The sequence below is a fragment of the Ahaetulla prasina genome, chromosome 2 (assembly GCF_028640845.1).
Source record: "Ahaetulla prasina isolate Xishuangbanna chromosome 2, ASM2864084v1, whole genome shotgun sequence".
Lineage (NCBI taxonomy): Eukaryota > Metazoa > Chordata > Lepidosauria > Squamata > Colubridae > Ahaetulla > Ahaetulla prasina.
In genome coordinates this window covers 4,385,870-4,406,822 of record NC_080540.1, presented here as the reverse complement: position 1 = coordinate 4,406,822, position 20,953 = coordinate 4,385,870, and the positions used below count along the sequence as shown (strand labels likewise).

The 20,953-nt window shown below is 44.2% G+C and overlaps 1 protein-coding gene across 8 annotated transcripts in view; it reads right to left on the bottom strand.

Moving 5' to 3' along the window:
- Positions 1–20,953, bottom strand: part of LOC131192666 (zinc finger protein 93-like) — an 83,365-nt gene that overhangs the window by 36,661 nt on the left and 25,751 nt on the right. For 3 of the 8 annotated variants that reach the window (XM_058172036.1, XM_058172034.1, XM_058172035.1), the window contains exons 6-7: positions 15,480–17,281; positions 13,671–14,619 (exon numbers count right to left, since the gene is read on the bottom strand). In XM_058172036.1, coding sequence (XP_058028019.1) covers positions 15,504–17,281 — 1,778 coding nt within the window. In that variant the 3' untranslated portion in view covers positions 13,671–14,619; positions 15,480–15,503. Of the gene's footprint in view, positions 1–13,670; positions 14,620–15,336; positions 17,282–20,953 lie in introns of those variants that run through there. The other 5 variants (XR_009153772.1, XR_009153773.1, XM_058172037.1 and 2 more) reach the window with 5 other exon arrangements.

The following is a 20,953-nucleotide window of genomic DNA, read 5'->3' as shown; positions in this document are numbered from 1 at the left end:
TCTATCTATCATATGTCTGCCTAACAATCATCTATCTCTCTTTCTGTCATCTATCCATCTTCTTTGTCTGTCTCTGTCTATCTATCTTTCTATCATCTATCTATCCATCCATCCATCCATCTTCTGTCTGTCTGTCTCTCTCTCTCTTTAATCTGTCAAATTTGTCATCTGTCAATCTTATCATCTATCAGTATCTGTCTGTCTGTCAGTCAGTCAGTCATTCTGTCTACCAATCCTTCCTTCCTTCCACCCACCCACCCACCCACCCATCCATCATCCATCATCTGGTAGCCTTAATCCTTTCTTTGTCTCTAGAAGAAGCACTAAAGATTTGCAGCTTACATATCCCAAATGGAAAACCAAAGAACATATCAGGAAAACAAGGTGACTAATTTAACTAGCAAAGAAAAAATAACAAGAAAATCTCCACTAATACCAGGGAAGAAAATGGAGAATCTTATTAAGTATGTTGACTTTTCTGCAGCTGGGGCATAGTCTGAAAAATTCTTCTTGATCAACTTCTAACAAAGACCTAAAACACTGGACAAATACATTCAAAATATGTTCTGGATTTCTGTTTCCTAATTATTTATTCTAATGTTTTCAAATGAGTTAAGAACAATCCATTAAACAATAAAGGTCAAAGTTCACAAACAAGGAATATTAAAGAATAGGGTGTTTTCCCTAATGGAGAAATGTAGAAACGTGCTCTTGTGGGAAGCCCCATCCCCCCACTCCAGAGGAATGACATATTGTGGAAAATATTTTTTTTTAAAAAGGGTAAATCTTATATTTCTCTAAAGGAGAAATTGGGGGAGGGGGGGATCTTAAGGGGAGGCAGAAACCAGTACCAGTCTCCCTGCCCCCAAGCAGAAACTGAGGTGGCCAGCTTTTAGAAATGCAGATTTGGTAATCCATTCAAAGCAGGGTATTTTGAAATCCCTTGCAGCAAAGTCTGATAGCAAACAAAGGCAGAGTGATAGGATTAGAAAGCAGCCCCTCACCCAAGACCCCAACACAGGGGGAAAGCCACAATAGGAACTGCTCCACACCTTTTCAGAGCACAAGCCCCTTCATTGCACACACACATCAGAATAAGCACAAACTTCAAAGGCGCAGAAACCTATAAAAGATCCATCCACTCATCCAACCGCTTTGTTCAGCTGACCCAGCGCAATGTCTTTTGTGGCTCTGTTCAATGAACCATCTTTCCAATCAGCCTCCATGTAGTTCCCAGGGTCTTTCTCCCAGTTTGGAACTGAGCCAGATGGACCAGACTTTAACGTAGTTTGAGAAACATCTATACAATAGAGCAGGGGTCTCCAACCTTGGCAATTTTAAGAGTCCCAAAAGTTTACAAGTCTTAAAATTGCCAAGGTTGGAGACCCCTGCAATAGAGCACTGCACGCCAGAACAACTAGACACAAGACACAGTGCTATAAACAAATAATTCCCTCAACACTGTCAAACTAGTTACTAAGTCTGCATTACTATTAATCTTCTCATTGTTCCCATCACCCATCTCCTTCCACTTAAGACTATGACTGTAACTTTGTTGCTTGTATCCTTATGATTTATATTGACTGTTTCCTAATACGGTTAGATTGCTTATTTGTTCCATATGACTATCATTAAGTGTTGTACCTTATGATTCTTGACGAAGGTGACTTTTCTTTTATGTACACTGAGAGCGTATGCACCAAGACAGATTCCTTTGTGTCCAATCATACTTGGCCAATAAAAAATTCTATTCTGTTCTGTTCTATTTTATTCTCTTTCCTAGTCTCTATTCTATTCTATTCTATTCTCTTTCCTATTCTAGTCTATTCTCTTTCTTTCTCTTTCCTATTCTTTCCTATTCTATTCTATTCTATTCTAATTCTATTCTATTCTCTTTCCTAGTCTCTTTCCTATTCATATCTAATTCTAATTCTAATCTATTCCCTATTCTCTTTGCTAGAGTCTCGTCTCGTCTGTCGGTCTCCTTGGGCACACAGTGCGAATGCTGCACCTCCCTCCCTGCCACGTTTCCTCTCTTTTCTGCGGGAAGAGCCCTCTTGCGATCATGGGGAGAGCGTGGGAAGCAGCACTCCAGTTCCAGCCCTCTCACAGGGGGCCCCGGCCTTGCACCCAGAGCCAGCAGGGCGACATCTGGCCAGCCTCCCCCTCCCCCCACCCATAGGCTACAACGAAATGGGGGGGAAAGAGCCCCTCCCTTCTGGCGACCCCCATGTCTCTCCTTGCCCCCCCACCCCACCCCCGCCTGGTTCCTGCAAAGAAAAGGGCAGCAGGGGAACATGGGATCCCGGATTCCGACCCCGGAGGAAGACTTGGTCCCTCTCCAAGCACCCCTCCACCGCGGGACCCCTTAGCACGGGTAGAGCCGCCACTCACCGAACTCGGGAGTCACGTCGGGATCCGTGTCTCCGCAAAGGCTTCCCGGCAGGCTCTGAGCCTCTGGCAAAGGCCCCGCCTCCCATTCACAGCGGGGGGCGTGGGTGGGTGGGAACGCTCTCGGCAACAACTCTCACCTGCTTACTGGAACAGAACGGCGCATGCTCAGTTCCCTCCAGAAGCCGAGAACTCCCCCTGGTGGACTATTTGCAAAGTGCCAGCGTTCCCTGAAAGGGCGGGAAAGTGGAACCTATCTGGGTCGATGGGGGGCGGGGGCGGGGATGATGGGCATGGGAGTAGAATAGAATAGAATAGAATAGACTTTTTATTGGCCAAGTGTGATTGGACACACAAGGAATTTGTCTTGGTGCATATGCTCCTAGTGTACATAAAAGAAAAGATACGTTCATCAAGGTACAACATTTACAACACAACATTACAGTAGAAAGAAAGGCTCCCTGTGGGAGGAAAGCGTCGGAGTCTAGTCTCCAGCGATGGCATGGTCTGTGGAGATGGAGAAAAATCTCTCCGGAGGATTTGAACTCGCTTCCCTCCAGAACAGCCACCCTCAAGGCTGGGTAGAGATTGGAGGACGACTCAAAAGGAGCCAAATCCTGTCAGAAATGGCCAAGCGGCCGGAAGACGAGGACCAGGATGCTCTTTGGTTAACATATTTCGTATCTTCTGGTTGTTGCGAACTCCAGCCTGAAAGGGAAGCCACAATCAGGAAAATGGAGATTTATTTTTTTAACCTTGTTTTTGTTCTCCAGTTCTGTATATCCACCTGTGCTTCTTAAATTTTTGGCTCTGGGTGAAGCCAAAAATAATCGGAAAGACTGATTATTTGTGAGAAAAGAAATAATGCTGAAGAAAACCAGTCGCGAAATGGGGGAAATGTTAAACTGGTAAATGCTCCAAAAATTTTACCTCACAAGACTCCTTGGAGGACAGAGGAGGGAAATGGCGTCTCATCTATCACTGGAACAAAAGGGGGAAATACAAAATGATGGAAAGAGATTATGGAAAAAGGAATATAAAATTAAAATATAATGAGGGGCAAAAAAGAAGAGGAAACGTTTTTTATTCAGGGGTTGAATACCAAACACCCTCAGGAAACATGAGTAGGAAACATAAGACCTTTCTAGAATTTAAGGCAACTGGGATATCTGTAGATCAGGATTTTTTGAGGGCCTGGGGTAGGGTGGGGAGACAGGACGGATGCCTCTCACAGCACTCTGCTAGTCAAAAAGGGACCGGGGGGGGGCGTCATGCAAGGCCCCCTCCCGTGGTCTGTTTTGGCCGGCAGAGGCACCACGGGCCAGTTCTTTGATATTTCCAGGCAGCGCTGCGGGCCACATCTGAGCACCCTGTGGGTCAGATCCAGCCTGCAGGCCTTCAGTTTGACTCCCCTACTCTAGATCAGGGGTCTCCAAACTTGGCAACTTTAAGCCTGATGGACTTCAACTCCCAGAATTCCCCAGCCAGCAAAGCAAATTCTGGGAGTTGAAGTCCACCAGGTTTAAAGTTGCCAAGGTTGGAGACCCCTGCTCTAGATCATGAATAAAAAAAAAAGTACAATTGTTGTCTAATTGTGTATGGCTCCCAGTCTGATTTCCATTTCTCTAATGCAAAATTGAACAATAATTGGCAGAAAACTCAAATTAGTGCCTTTTCCCCATTTAGGATAGAATAGAATAGAATTTTTTATTGGCCAAGTGATTGGACACACAAGGAATTTGTCTTGGTGCATATGCTCTCAGTGTACATAAAAGAAAAGATACATTCACCAAGGTACAACATTTACAACACAATTGATGGTCAATACATCAATATAAATCATAAGGATTGCCAGCAACAAAGTTGACAGATTCATCCAGGGTTATTCTTTGAATAAACACCTTCAAACCAGCAGGAGCCTCAGAAACTCAGAAGTTTGTCCACGCCCACCCAAATTTTTGCCAATAAACAATTGTTACGGCTTTTCTCATGGTATAGTAAACAGAAACAAAGACAGCATTTGTTTTCCCACAAAAATTTTATTACATACTTAAAACTCCCACTCCTTGTAAAGTTAATACTAACCGCATCTTGCTTATTTTACTCTTATTTTCCTATTACTATAGGTTAGCAACTATTTCTATCTTACTGGATATATCTATTTCTGTCTTCTTTATGTTTATATATGAAAAACCTTTTCACTCCTCTGTAGATTTGTCAAGGGCTTCCAAAGGTACTTTTTCAAAAGACAACTGGAATTTCTGTTTTCTTGAAAATGTTTAGCTTCTTATCCAAGGAGCATCTTTAGTTATGAAGATGCTTCTTGGATGAGAAGCAAAAGATTTTTAAGAAAATACGAAGTCCAGTTGCCTTTTGAAAAAGTACCTTTGGGACAACCATGACCTGGATGTATGGGAATCTCCAAGGACATTTGTCAGCAGGGCTTTACTGTCCCCTCTTCAATCATAATCCTTTATTACTGAAGCTGCTTTGGGGGATTCTGCACCATGGCTGGCTGCATGAAGGGCTCTTCCCTGGATTTTCATACAGGGAGATCCTATTCTTACCTGGCGGTTCTCTCAGCTATCTCTTAGCCACTCTTGGAACTCCACAAATTACATTTTCCCCTCATTGCCAGCTTTCTCCTTCTGTACAAAAAACTCTCCAGTGAAGAAGGGGCTACAGCTGTTGTATTATAGAACCATATAGATAAGAGAATCTCCATAGGCATTAAGAGGTTTTCCTCTCGCCTCCCCATGCATAGCTCTCTATTACTGGAGCTGCTTTGAGGAATTCTGTGCCCTGTGAAGTATTAGTACTAAGGACTTTATAAAGCCTTAGTAAGACCGCACCTGGAGTATTGCATCCAGTTTTGGTCACCCCATTAGAAAAAAGTGCAAAGAAGAGCAATTAAAATGATTAAAGGCCTGGAAGCTAAAACATGAAGAAAGGTTGTAGGATTTGGGGTTGGCTTGTCTAGAGAAAAGGATTAGGGGTGACATGACAACAGTGTTCCAGTATTTGAAAGCTGCCACAAAGAGAAGGGGGTCAATTTCTTTTCCAAACCATCAGAAGGCAAGAAAAGAAATGATGGAAACTAATCAAGCAACTTGGAATTCAGGAGAAATTTCCTAACAGCAAGGACAAGTAACCAATGGAACAGCTTGCCTTCAGAAGTTGTGGGTGCTTCATCACTGGAAGTTTTTAAGAAGAGACTGGATAGTCACTTGTCTGAAATGGTATAGGACAGTGATGGCTAAGGAGGGCGAGGGGGGGGGGGGGGCCGCACACGCGCATGGGCACGCAACCCCCCCCGCCCCCCCCCCCGCTCATGGCATGCAATGGCCCAGTAGGCCCATTTTTCTCTCTCACCTGGCTCCAGAGCATCTCTAGGAGTCTGGGGAGAGCAAAAACACCATTTCCCACCCCCCTGGAGATCCTCCAGAGGCCGAAAACAGCCCATTTGCTAACTTCCGGTGGGTCCAGAAGGCCCGTTTTTTGCTGTCCCCAGCCTCCAGGCCCTCTAGGAGTCTGGGGAGGGCAAAAACGGCCTCCCCCCCCTGGCCAGAGGTCTTCCGGATGCCAGAAACGGCCCATTTACCAACTTACAGTGGGAGTCCTTTTTGGCCTCCGGAGGATTTCCGGGGGGTGGGGAAGGCTGTTTTCACCCTCCCCAGACTCCTGGAGAGGCTCTGGAGCCAGTGTGAGAGAGAAAAACGGGCCTTCCCCATCACCCCAAGGCCCTCTGGAGACAGGACACAGCCTGTTTCTCTACTTCTGTTGGGCCCAGAAGGCCCAAAAATTAGATGGCTGGCGCGCGCAGGCACGCCGGAGCTGAGTTCACTTGCCCACTGATATGGCTATGTGTGCCACCTGTGGCATATGTGCCATAGGTTTGCCATCACGGGTATAGGAGCTCCTGCTTGAGTAGGGGGCTGGACTAGAAGACCTCCAAGGTCCCTTCCAGATGTATTCTGATTCTGAAATAAACTTACCATAGCGAAATTTTATCAATTTTCTGCCCTAGTGACTAGAGATTAGCAGTAGTAATGTGTACTAATTTAGTATACAAGTATATAATGTGCATTGGACCATCATCCAAGATGGGCATTAGGTTAGTTTGGCCAACTGTTTTCACACACTTGAAAACTTGGAATGGGCATGCAAATTATGACAGGAAGAAAACCTTGCCACAATATATATATGCTATCATACTGAACTGGTAAATTCACAGCTCCTTTATACTGTCCATGATCTATGTATATAACGGCATTGAACAATGGGGTTGCATTTGATTAGATTGGCTTAACTCAGTATATGCTGCAATAATGTGACAAAATTTGTAACATTCATTTTTGCAGGCAACAGTGATTAGCTGCATTTTAGATGCATAACATGAAGCACTATTTCATCACAGTACTAAATGGTTGCAACCACTGCTACAACACTGCTAGAGCACTGGCATCAAAATCAAAGCTCCTTTCAATCAGTAGCTTTCCTAAACCGAAAACATTATTCACTTTGAATGAACTCTTTAACAGCGGAGAACTGTATGTGTAGCTTTTTATTTAGGCTGATTGTTATGTACACCTACAGAAAAACCTAAATTATGTGCCTGCTTCCCAAAAAGAAAGGTACATCACATCACTGCTGGCACATCAATTGTTCCATGCAGGTCTCAGTCTTTAATGTTCTGAACACACAGTCCTGGATAAACTACCCAATTGTAAAAGCATGTTCAGTGTTTCTGTAAGCTTCCCACATTGTTCAATGTGTGTTCAACACACTGTGGGTTTTGGTTGCCGTATTTGCTGACAATCCTGGCAATGCGTTTATCTGCCATGCAATATTTCTTCAGTTTCAGTGGAGGACCATGTCCTGAAAGGAGTTGTTCATTTCATTTCATTTATTAGATTTTTATACCGCCCTTCTCCCGAAAAAATCGCATCTCTGTCTTTCTGGACTTTTTGCAGACCATCAATAAACTTCCAAATAGTTGGACAGTACAATCCCAATTGAGCACGCAGTCTTCATTGAGCAACTTCAGAGAGATTGTTCATACAATCCTCTCCACTTCGCTCGCATTCGGCCAAACAGATTCCACAGGGCTGTTGCAAGCAAAGCTGGTCATCTTCCTTGCCCTCTCCTAGCCTGGATGATCTATGTAATTGTCCTTGAACCAGAGTTCAGTAGAGGTTGCAGCTCTCCTGGCAGATATTCTTATAGAGCAGCAACATATTATTCCAAGTCCGGAACAGGCACTAATGCCAAAGCTGAAACCATTTTTGCTTTCACAGCAAACTGCATCGGTGTTGAATTTATGGGCAGCTCCAGTTGTTATCAAATGCTTCCTCATGCTGAGTGAGGTGGAAAAAACAGCCGTTTAGAGCCACTTCTGGGAAGTATTCCCTGGATGGCAGCCATGTCAAAATCACAAGAGAATGGTCCGCGGCTGGGTGTTAGCCACTAGGATTTTCACAAACTCGAACAGAATTTGTATGTAGTTCACTGTTTGTTCGGCAGAAGTGCGTACAACACAGGGGGCATGTCTTCATACTTCTTTGCTAGGACCACATAAACCTAAGTAAACAGTTTGGGAGCAATTGCAAAAATGCCAACCAAGTATCAGGTGTCAGTTGATTGCAGAATATACAGCCAACTACTTCTGCCGAATATTAGGATCCTGCTGAATCCTTCCCCAAAATTGCCAGGTAAGAATGGCTCTTCTACTCCCAGAGTTGGTGAAAAGAACTTATATTCATCGGGTAACACAAGGTCATCCAGTCTCACTGTGGGTCCAAAGGGGCTGCCTGCATTCGTTTTTGCGTCCGCTGGATAGTTTTTTGCAACGCTGAAGTTCTAGGTACTGCAGCATAGACCGCTAAGCTCACGTTGGCCAGACAGGTATGAGTAACTTGGGATATCCCTTCCACTGTCTCTTCAGCTCGGTGTTTCATCCTGATCACAAATCTTGCCACTTCCACATTCCCTGTTGAAGGCCAGTGGGAATGCTCATTGATCCTGTTTCTTACTTTTCTGTTTCTGGTACGAATTCTGGCCTTGCATTTTGTACACTACTCACAGCGCCAAAATGTAATGGAAGAATCAACTTCACTCAGCTTATCGAATCTGTAGAGGTACCCATCAGAAGCAAACTTTTGTCTTCCTCTCTTGCTTATGACAGTAACATCCATCTCACATGTTGAAATGGGTCAAATATCCATGGGCAACTCGCCACAATTAACTTGCCACGGTCCTCTCGGCATAGACAACTCGCCACACTTTGCTAAAAAAAAAAAAGAAAAAATAAACTTGTAATCAAAATTGTGATTAAGGATTAAAAAGGACAAATTATGTAAAGGAGAAAACAACTTTGCAACCTTAGAAAGAGAATAAACTAACTTTTTATTATTTTGTCTTTATTTTTCCTTTTCTTGTTTAATACAATACTTTTTTCTTGTTCATTTACCACTTCTATCTTCTTTATTTCCTTTTCAAAATTTGTATTGTTTTTAGTCTGATAAAATTTATTTAATAAAATTATAATAATAAAATTATATTATATAATAAAATTATATCGGACATAAATACAATCGAGAGAGTCCAGAGATATTTTATGAGAAGAGTCCTCTACTCCTCTACCAGCAATAAAATACCTTATGCCACCAGACTCCAAATTTTGGGCTTAGACAATTTAGAACTACGCCGACTTCAGTTTGACCTAAGCACAGTACATAAAATTATCTACCACAATGTCCTACCTGTCAATGACTACTTCAGCTTCAACCACAACAATACACGAGCAAATAATAGATACAAACTCAAGGTAAACCGCTCCAAACTCGATTGCAGAAAATATGACTTCAGTAACAGAGTGGTCAATGCCTGGAATGCACTACCTGACTCTGTAGTTTCTTCCCCAAACCCCCAAAACTTTAAGCTTAGTTTAAGCTTACTACTGTTGACCTCACCCCATTCCTAAGAGATCTGTAAGAGGCATGCACCTGCGTGCCTACTGTCCCAGTCCTAATATTCCTTTTTACTTACTCTTTTCATGTATCCAAATTATGTTTATGCTTTTACCTGTTATCTTATATATGATTGACAAAATAAATAAATAAATAAAAAATAAAAATAAAAGAAAGAGCTGATATATCTAATTACAGAATGTCTTCCCAAATACTTGACTGGGGAGTAGCAAATTCTTACCCAAAGAGTCTACATTCCTACGATTTTCTAGCGTGACTTTACTATGCAGTGCATAGTATTACTATGCAGTGCATAGTATTAGATGCTCGCTATTCTGCTGCCAGAGCTGATAGTGCCGGCTAATTAAGCCATCACTCGGACAGAGGCGAAGGGGGGACAGAACACTGACTATAATCCATCCTGTGTTTGCAGGAGAAAATGAGTGGGGTGGGGGAGATTCTTTTTACCATTTAAGTCCAAGATTTGTGGTGTCCTCAGAATGAACAATCCTATCCATGATCCACCACTTCCATCAAAGTGCTGCTGTGAGAGGCAGCAGAGGGATTTAAGTGAGGTGCAATCAATAATCACAAACCCGTTTCTACTTCTCCTCAGATAGCAAGGAAGCCATTGCTAGTAATCTAAGCCAGGGGTGTCAAACTCCTCAATTTCATTGAGGGCTGCATGAGGGTTGCAAGCCACCATCCAATACACAGAGGACTAACAGCCCAATGAATAAACCATTTACAGCCTAAGGAGATTTCCATGATTCCTGCAATTCCTATAAACACTTTTCCCACTTCTTCGCCTAATCCAGGGGTCTCCAACCTTGACAACTTTAAGCCTGCCGGACTTCAACTCCCAGAATTCCATTCTGGGAGTTGAAGTCTGCCAGGCTTAAAGTTGCCAAGGTTGGAGACCCCTGGCCTAATCCACACTTTTTCAAACGTGGACTAATTAAGGGGTGTGGATGTTAACTTCCAAACTTTATAAAGAAGTTTGAGGAACAATGGACTCACTGGGTGCACGGTGGGAATGCTGCAACTCAGCCCAACATCCATCCCTGCAAACGTTGCACATCCGTCCCTGCAAACGTTTACCTTGTTCGCCGGCAGAGAGCCCCTTTGCGGTCGTGGGTGGGGAAAGGCTGGAAAACAGCACCCCAGTCCCAGTCCCAGTCCCAGTCCTCACACATGGGGCTCCATCCTTGCGCCCAGAGCCAGCAGGAAGACTTCCGCCCAGCCTGCCCCCCCCCCCACCAATGTAGAGACTCCCCTAGGACAGGGGTCTCCAACCTTGGCAACTTTAAACCTGGCAGACTTCAACTCCCAAAATTCCCCAGACAGCAAAGCCGCCTGGGGAATTCTGGGATTTGAAGTCCTCCAGGCTTAAAGTTGCCAAGGTTAGAGACCCCTGTTCTAAGAAATGGGAGGGAACCCCCACTCCCCTTCAGGCGACCCCCATTTTTTTAAATTTCATTTTGTCACAACAGTATACACAAACATTGACATATATAAAACAACATATTTTGAAGAATATATATATATATATATATATATAAGTAAAAAATATGCATCAGCTATATTAATTTGATATAATGAAGGGAATAATAGGACAGGAACGGTAGGTACTTTTGTGCTCTTATGCACGCCCCTCCTTTCCCTCTCCTTTCCCCCTCCCTGGCTCTTTCCTGGGAATGGGCGGCAGGGGAACATGGGGCCCCCGAACTCCGAGCCTGGAGGTTGATTTGGACCGTCTCCACGCACCCCTCCAGCGTGGGACCCCTTTGCACGGGCGGAAACGCCACTCACGCAACTCGGGAGTCTCGTCGGGATCCGCGTCTCCCCCAAGGCTTCCCGGCAAAAGCCCCGCCTCCCACTCACAGCGGAGAGAGGGAGCAGAAAGGGCGGACTCGCCTACACAGTCTTTGCCAAGCAGCGCTCCAACAAGCACGTGTCTGGCTCCCGCGGAAGAATCCGGGCGCATGCTCAGTTCCCTCCTGAAGGGAAAGCGGAGCGGATCAGGGCGGGAGTGCAGGAGAAGGAAAGGCGTCCCTCAGTGCCTCCCTGCGCAAGAAAAGCTTTGTGGTCTCCCGAGACAGCAATTTCTCCATCTTCCTCTCTCCTTCCCGTCCAGGAACCGTCTGTAGAGATGGAGGAAATCTCTTTGGAGAATTTGAACTCTTTTCCCCTCAAGAACAGCCGCCCTGAGGGCTCAGCAGAGATTGGTGGAGGCCTCAAAAAGGGTCAAATCCTCTCAGAAATGGCGGGGTAGTCAGAAGACAAGCACCAGGAGGCTCTCTGTGAAACACAACTTTTGTCTTCTGGTTCTTGGAAACTCTGGCCTGACGTGTAGCGAAATGGGACACAGGCAGGGAAGCAATGATGGGGGGGAAACTGAGGTTTCTACTGGTTTTTATTTCTATATTTTAATACGTACACCCGTACACCAAATTCTTGGTTCTGGGAGCCTAAGAATAATTGGAAACGACGAGTGGCAGCTTGTGACAAAGAAATCAATCCTGGAGAAAAGAAAACCAGCTTCAAAATGGAGGCAAAAAATAAATAAAAATAAAGCACAAACTGCTGGGTGTTCCAGAAATTTTACCTCACATATCCGAGGCTCCTTGGAAAAAGGAACAGGGGGAACATGGCATTTCATCTGAGACGGTAGAAAAAATGGAATTGCAAAATGAAGGAAGGAAAAAACGGAAAGGGACTATAAACCTCAAACGCCATGAGGTGAAAAAAATAAATTTCTTATTCATGTGTTGAGGTGGGAATTCACCTCAGGAAATGTGACAAGGAAGCGTAAGACCTTTGGAGAATTTAAGGCAAGGGAAATATTTAGATCATGACTAAACAGAAAAAGGAGATTTGAAAGCGAAAGAACTTTGATTTTCAGGCATAAGATCTGAATGTATGCCATAACTTTGTTTTGCTTTAGCAGCCAGCGTGTCACTTGATTCTCTTTGCCCTCAGATTACAAGGAAGACACTGCCATTATTTGAACAGGAGAAAAGGAGGAGAAAATTGCCTAGCAAGAACATTTCTCATCCTTTCCAAAGCTGGATTGCTTGGCTCCAAACTCCTGGCACAAATCAGAGTATTAGAAAATAGTTTGCAGGCCAAAAGTGCCTTGATCTGGCCATCCTCTTTGGATTTTAAGTCTGGTTTATTTTTTTAACATGGTGCCATTATTGTTCTCATCACTGGTTGTAAACAAGGCCTTTTAAAAACTGTAAAGTGCCAATGCGATTCTTTTAGTTATTATTGAGTAGCCTCGAACTAATTCCTTGTGTGTCCAATCACACTTGGCCAATAAAATTCTATTCTATTCTAACTATTCCATAGCAAAAGAATTACTAATAGGATGACTATTTAGTAAATGCTAATATTGCGATAGCTCCATCCTAAGTAGGAGTCAACTTCATTCTATTCTTCCCTGTGAGGGAGACAGAATTTCAGCATGCATAATTAATAAAATAGCAGGAGGCATTCTAGAGAACAGAAGACATAGAGAAGGTAAGACAGCTGTTGGGAATGGGTGGGCCTTTGATTACTATCTGAGGTGTCCCAAGTTGGGTCTTCCTGAAAGATCCTCCTGAAAAACAGCAATTGGAGTGGCAAAAGGATATAATTGTACCAATAAAGGAGAAAATTTTTAGCTTGGGATTGAAATGAGGAGTCTTTGATGATCTCTGAGCTTGCTTGTTTTTTTGCAGAAATATCATTATCCAAACTAAGTAACATCATCAGTGCTGGTAAGAAGTGACAGCAAACCCCACTCCTTACTTGCATTGATGATGTTACCTAGTTTGGATAAGGTAGCCTGCAAGAAAACAAGCAAGCTCAGAGAGCACCAAAGAAAGAATTATACCACGGAAAAAAGAGAATATTAATTGCAATTGTATACCTTTCTGAAGAAACTTACCATGTACAAAATGTATTTCCGCAAGCCAAACACTGGAGGCAATGCACTGGTGTGCAGTGATTCTGCTACTGGTGTATAAGCTGCACATTTTTCCTATGGACTTCGCATTTCTAGAATACCCTTGAATCTGCAAATTATAATCTTCAATACATACTTAAAATCAGTGTAGGAATTCACTTTGTTCCATATGTACCCTCAGTTAAGGCACACAAGAGTGCCTTTTGGGTGGTTACAGATGCCCTTGCTACCATCAGATTTGATTTGATTTGATTTGATTTGATTTATTGGATTTTTATACCACCCTTCTCCCGAAGGACTCAGGGCGGTTTACAGCCAAGGTAAAACGACAATAATATACAAATAAAACAATGAATTAAAAAACTTATTAAACATATGGCCGCATTAAAACATTAAAATGATAAAACCCCAAAAAAAGATAAATATGTTTTTTGCAGGATCGCTATGGGACCACTGGTTTTGATGTGTTTCTTTCATGATCGTAGAATTTAATGACTAAAAAATACATTTGTGCTGATATAGCTTTGCATACCACCAATTTTTTTTCTGAAGAATAAAGCTTGCAACGTTACCTTGCGTTAAGTTCAAAGAAAATCATTTGTACGACTACCAGGTTTGTTCTTTATTATCTTTATTTTTTTGTTGTCCAGTTTGACCTGAAATCATCAAGGAGCAATATTTGAATAAACATCTTCAACCCAGGAGCCTCTGAAAGTCTGATATATATCCTCCGAACCAAAGCTTTCAAACATATTAATGTGTTAATTTTTAAGACAACCAAGAGAAAGAAAACATTTTATTTGTCCATCCCACCATCAAATGTAGACTTTTTCATAGCCCTTCTCACATCATAGAAAGGAAAAGGTGCCCCAATAATTGAGAAAAACAATATAATCAATTTCAGGGGCTTCTTATTCTTCTGGCTCCTTTTTTGAGAGAGGAATTTTCATCCTGAAACTCTTTTCAAACTCAACATGGGCTGCTATGTGACTGTTGTCTAATGTCTTGAGAGTCTGACCAAAAAAGGTTCCCTGCAGAAGCATTCATATTGGTTGATCAGGTCTCAGTTCTTCACAGTAGAAGCAAGTTGGATTAGTTGTACCTTCACATCCAGGAGGAAGTTCCTGTTCTCATTTCTGTGTGTTTGGTTAGGAGGGACTGAAGTAGTTTTCAAAAGTATTTTTTTTTTAATTCATACTGTTTTACTTTGGTCCACAAAGATTTCCAAAGATTTTCCTTTGTGCTTGATCATTTGTAATGTCAGCACACTGGAGTCGTTTTCATTCTCATCCTCTTGAGTATCCCTAACTTGAAAAAAAAAAAAGAAAAACAAAAGAGGAAAGAATTGTAAGATTATGAAAAAGAAGAAAAGTTTAAACCATGGCAAGTATCTGTGGATCGGTTCAATTTCTACCTGCATAACTGCTATGGTGGAAGAAAGACCGGGATAGCTCAGGCAGTAGAGAAGCCTGTTATTAGAACACAGAGCCTGCAATTACTGCAGGTTCGAGCCCGGCCCAAGGTTGACTCAGCCTTCCACCCTTTATAAGGTAGGTAAAATGAGGACCCAGATTGTTGGGGGGGCAATAAGTTGACTTTGTAAAAAAATATATACAAATAGAATGAGACTATTGCCTTATACATTGTAAGCCACCCTGAGTCTTCGGAGAAGGGCGGGGTATAAATGTAAACAAAACAAAACAAACAAAACAAACAAACAAGACTAATTGAGTTTTGTCTTGAAGGGATGCATCCAAGAAATGCAGTTCCTTCTGCTGCCTGAGGAAGCAGCACTTGTTGAAAGTGCGTCCCTCCAAGAACCATGATCAACTGGAAACTGGGATAAACGTAAACTTAAGGGGGGGAAATCTGATTTTATTGATGTGCAATAGCATGAGCCACTTTCAAAAATCTGTTGTTCATAATTATGAAATCAATTCTTTGTCAAAAATCAGCATAAAAAACGGTTGGATATTCTCAATTAAGCATAATAATGATTTAAAAGTTAACATAATTAAAACAGACCTATCCATGCTTTTTTCCCCATTGGTAAATTCATCTCCCTGGTACTGTCAGCTGCGAGGGTCAGACCTTCATTAGTTCAGCATACACGAATAGGAAATGCATAGATTTAATCATTTAAATCAAAAATTTCCATAGGTTCTCACCCAAATGGGTCTTTTTATGGGAAATTAGGTCATTCCTTCTCCTGAAACTCTTTCCCACTCTGCATATTTATATGGCTTGTCCTCTGCGTGGATCTTTTTATGTCTCATAAGAGATGACTTTTGACAGAAACCCTTTCCACACTCCAAGCATTTATACGGTTTCTCCTCTGTATGGATCCTTTTATGTCTCATAAGAGGTGCATTTTCACAGAAGCTCTTTCCACACTCCATGCACTTATATGGTTTATCGCCTGTGTGGATTCTTTTATGGGAAGTAAGATTGCTGCTTTGAGTAAAAGTCTTTCCACATACCATGCATTTATATGGCTTCTCCCCTGCATGGATTCTTTTATGGGAATTAAGATTACTACTGGTAGTAAAACCCTTTCCGCACTCCAAGCAGTTATATGGTTTTTCCCCAGTGTGGATCCTTATATGTTTCCTAAGGGATGCATTTTCGGAAAAGCTCTTTCCACACTCTGGACATTTATAAGGCCTCTCCCCACTGTGCATTCTTTCATGGGAGGTAAGATTACCCTGTTGACTGAAGGCCTTTCCACACTTCGCACATTTATATGGCTTCTCCCCTGTATGGATCCAGTTATGGGAAGTAAGTTGGCTGCTATTAGTGAAAGTCTTTCCACACTCCATGCATTTATATGGCTTTTCCCCTGCATGGATTCTTTTATGGGAATTAAGATTACTACTAGTACCAAAGCCTTTCCCACATTCCAAACAATTATATGGTTTTTCCCCTGTGTGGGTCCTTTTATGCTTCGTAAGCGATGCATTTTCAGAGAAACTCTTTCCACACTCTCGGCATCTGTAAGGCCTCTCTCCACTGTGCATCCTTTCATGGGAGGTAAGATTACCCTGTTGACTGAAGGCCTTTCCACACTCCAAACATTTATATGGCTTTTCTCCTGTGTGAATCCTTTTATGGGAAATAAGTACACTCCTTTTAGTAAAGTTCTTTCCACACTCCATGCATTTATATGGCTTCTCCCCTGTGTGGATCCTTTTATGGAAAGTAAGGGAACCACACCTACTGAAACTCATTCCACACTCCTTACATTTATATGGCTTCTCCCCTGTGTGAATCCTTTTATGGGAAGTAAGATGACTGCTCTGAATGAAGGACTTTCCACACTCTCTGCATTTATATGGCTTTTCCCCTGTGTGGATCCTTTCATGTTTCAGAAGGGATGCATTTTCACAGAAGCCCTTTCCGCATACACTGCATTTATAAGGCTTCTCCCCTGTGTGGATCCATTTATGGGAAGTAAATTGGCTGCTTCTTCTGAAATTCTTCCCACACTCCAAACATTTATATGGCTTCTCTCCTGTGTGGATCCTTTTGTGAATAGTAAGAGACCCATTTTCACAGAAGTTTTTTCCACACTCCAGGCATTTATATGGCTTCTCTCCCGGGTGAATTTTATTTTGAGATGTACCGGATTTATTTTTATGACAAAAAGACCAAGTCCAATTGAATTTTTTCCCATTGTCTCTAAACACATGATCTCCTTTGGTTGGCATTGGATCGTGTTCATTTACGTCTAATTTATTTTTGAATTGTCGTACACGTTTCTCAAAATATTTCTTCTTTATTTTTCCTTGTTGGGCAAGAAAGTCTTTCATCAGAGCCTCAATGGAAGATAAGCTTTCCTGATTCCAATTATTTAACTGTTTTTTCTCATGGCTCTCTTGTTGCATTTGCATTGCAGGCTTCTGCATTCCGTCTCCAGAGCTCATCATTTGGAATGGTTCCCCAGAATCTTTATTCTCCTGCCCATTATTACCTTCAAAGGAAAAGAGAAATGACAATGAAAGGAAGCTTAGAGAAAAATATTAAGCTATAGGAAGTCAAATAGATCATAGAATAATAGGGTTGGAAGGGACCTTGGAGGTCTTCTAATTGGACCCTTGGTACAGGCAGGAGATATTATACCTTTCCAGACAAACGGTTGTCCAATCTCTTATTGTCAAAATAGGTTGTCCCTCTCCTCTCTGTGGCAGCTCCTCAAATATTGGAAGACTGCTGTCATGTTTCCCCTGGTTCTTCTCTTCACTTAAGACTAGCCGGCAAGGGCCGTGATAGCTCAGGCTGTTAAGAAGCCTGTTATTAGAACACAGCAGCCTGCAATTGCTGCAGGTTCAAGCCCGGCCCAAGGTTGACTCAGCCTTCCATCCTTTATAAGGTAGGTAAAATGAGGACCCAGATTGTTGGGGGGGCAATAAGTTGACTTTGTAAAAAATATACAAATAGAATGAGACTATTGCCTTATACACTGTAAGCCGCCCTGAGTCTTCGGAGAAGGGCGGGATATAAATGTAAACAAAAAAAAAAATAGAGCTCCCATGATTTCCAGAGACAAGCTGTTCTACTTTATTTTCCTTTTATTTTCTAATTATCTGTATATATTCAAATCTCACCTTGAATTAATTTTGAGGGCAGCAACACTCAGGGGAAACATCCAACTAAGTATTAGTTTATTGGAAGGAGCCAATTCCAACAGGGATTCATAAAAACAACTTTGCCTTTACTATTCATTTTTCTCTTAGCAAAATTAAATCCTTGAAGGAAAAAAAGAATCCTTCAAATAAATGTAAACAGCATATTTGTCATGGAAAACTAGCCCATTTCGCTCTTAATCCCAAAGCTCAGAGTAGATTGGAAAAGAAAGAAAAGTCGTTAACCCAAAAGCCTAAATATCATGTGTCTCCTGTTTACAACACAGTCCTTTCAGCAGTTCCAAAAAACCCCCACCCATGACTAGAAAAACTTCCAAGAGTGCTAACCACCAGACGACTGCAAGGAATATAAATCCTTCCATTCCCCACCATTCAGTCCGAACTGAAGCAGCTTCTTGGATGAGAAGTGAAATGTCTTCAAGGAAAAACAAAGTCCCGTTGCCTCTTGAAAAAAGCACCTGTGGGACAACCATGGCCTGGATGACTGAGATCCCTAGACACCAAGAGCCTAAATAAATGATACTCCTTCATTATAGAGATGTAATTTTTACTTTTAGATTTATTTGCTGCCCATTTGCCATGTGATGGAGTGGAGCGTCTCCTAAACCCAAGGGTTAGTTTTTTTTACTGTTATGTTGAAATAGAAATGAAAACAAATCACCAGATTAGAAGTGGTACAGAATTCATTTAAGCAAGAGGCCAAAGACCTTTTTCCTTCCTTGGAGCATAAGAAGACCAGATCTTTTTGCTTCTCCCTCACAAGAGATACCGTATATACTCGAGTATAAGCCGAGTTTTTCAGCACGTTTTTTGTGCTGAAAAGCGCCCCCTCGGCTTATACTCGAGTCTACCCTTGCAGCTGGGCCGGCAGGACGAGCCCAAATGCTGCCGGCATGCTTTGCCAGCTCGGCCGGCTCGTTTTGGGGCGGCGGCTGGCCTCCGGCGCTTCCGCTGATGGCGGCGGTGGTGGTCGGCGGAGGGGCGGGGCGGAGGGGCGTCGACATTTCGCCTCTCACTCGTCCTCCTCCGCCTCGGAGGGGCGGAGGCGTTGTCACCCTCGCCTCCTCTCAAAAGCCGAAATTGAGTGCGGCGGCAGTGGGGTGGGTGGGTGGGTGGGGAGGCCGCTGTGAAGTGCCGGCAGGCGAGCCCAAATGCTGCCGGCATGCTTTGCCAGCTCGGCCGGCTCGCTTTGGGCGGCGGCTGGCCTCCGGCGTTTCTTCCGCCGCTGATGGCGGCGGCGGTGGTGGTCGGCGGAGGGGCGGGGCGGAGGGGCGTTCGACATTTCGCCCCTCTCACTGCCTCCTCTCGCCTCGGAGGGGCGGAGGGGCGGAGGCGTTGTCACCCCGCCTCCTCTCAAAAGCCGAAATTGAGTGCGGCGGCAGTGGGGTGGGTGGGTGGGTGGGGAGGCGCTGTGAAGTGCCGGCAGGACGAGCCCAAATGCTGCCGGCATGCTTTGCCAGCTCGGCCGGCCTGCTTTGGGCGGCGGCTGGCCTCGGCGTTTTCTTCCGCCGCTTTTGATGGCGGCGGCGGCGGTGGTCGGCGGAGGGGCGGAGGGGCGTCGACATTTCGCCCCTCTCACTCGTCCTCCTCTTGCCCACGGTGGGGCGACGCTGCCGAGCCGCTGCTTACAGAGAGCGAAAGCCAGGAGACCTTGGCATGGGTGGGCGGCTGGTGGGCAGGACAGAACCTTCGATTCCCCACCATTCAGTCCGAACTGAAGCAGCTTCTTGGATGAGAAGTGAAATGTCTTCAAGGAAAAACAAAGTCCAGTTGCCTCTTGAAAAAGGACCTTTGGGACAACCATGGCCTGGATGACTGAGATCCCTAGACACCAAGAGCCTAAATAAATGATACTCCTTCATTATAGAGATGTAATTTTTACTTTTAGATTTATTTGCTGCCCATTTGCCATGTGATGGAGTGGAGCGTCTCCTAAACCCAAGGGTTAGTTTTTTTTACTGTTATGTTGAAATAGAAATGAAAACAAATCACCAGATTAGAAATGGTACAGAATTCATTTAAGCAAGAGGCCAAAGACCTTTTTCCTTCCTTGGAGCACAAGAAGACCAGATCTTTTTGCTTCTCCCTCACAAGAGATACCGATATACTCGAGTCAATAGTTTTCCCAGTTTTTGTGGTAAAATTAGGTACCTCGGCTTATACTCGAGTCTACTGCAGCTGGGCCGGCAGGACGAGCCCAAATGCTGCCGGCATGCTTTGCCAGCTCGGCCGCCTGCTTTGGGCGGCGGCTGGCCTCGGCGTTTCTTCCGCCGCTTTTGATGGCGGCGGTGGTGGTCGGCGGAGGGGCGGGGCGGAGGGGCGTCGACATTTCGCCCCTCTCACTGCCTCCTCTCGCCTCGGAGGGGCGGAGGCGTTGTCACCCCGCCTCCTCTCAAAAGCCGAAATTGAGTGCGGCGGCAGTGGGGTGGGTGGGTGGGTGGGGAGGCGCTGTGAAGTGCCGGCAGGACGAGCCCAAATGCTGCCGGCATGCTTTGCCAGCTCGGCCGCCTGCTTTGGGCGGCGGCTGGCCTCGGCGTTTCTTCCGCCGCTTTTGATGGCGGCGGCGGTGGTCGGCGGAGGGGCGGGGCGGAGGGGCGTCGACATTTCGCCCCTCTCACTCGTCCTCCTCTTGCCCACGGTGGGGCGACGCTGCCGAGCCGCTGCTTACAGAGAGCGAAAAAGCCAGGAGACCTTGGCATAGGTGGGCGGCTGGTGGGCAGGACAGAACCTTCGACCCGCAAGGATCCCGGGAGGGGACGAAGAGAGGCAGAGAAGGAGGGAGGAGGAAGGAAGGAAGGAAAAGAAAAGAAAAGGGGGAGTGAAAATAAGAGCAGTCCGAGCTCTGAACTGGGGAACGAGAAGGAAAGAAAGAGGGAGAGAGAGAGAGAGACAGAGAGGGAGAGAGAAAAAGCGAAGAAGGAAGAGAACAGTGCAATGAGTAAGGACTGCCACTGGGGTCAGGGAGCAGAGCACCAGGAAACAGGGCGGCCAATGCGCGC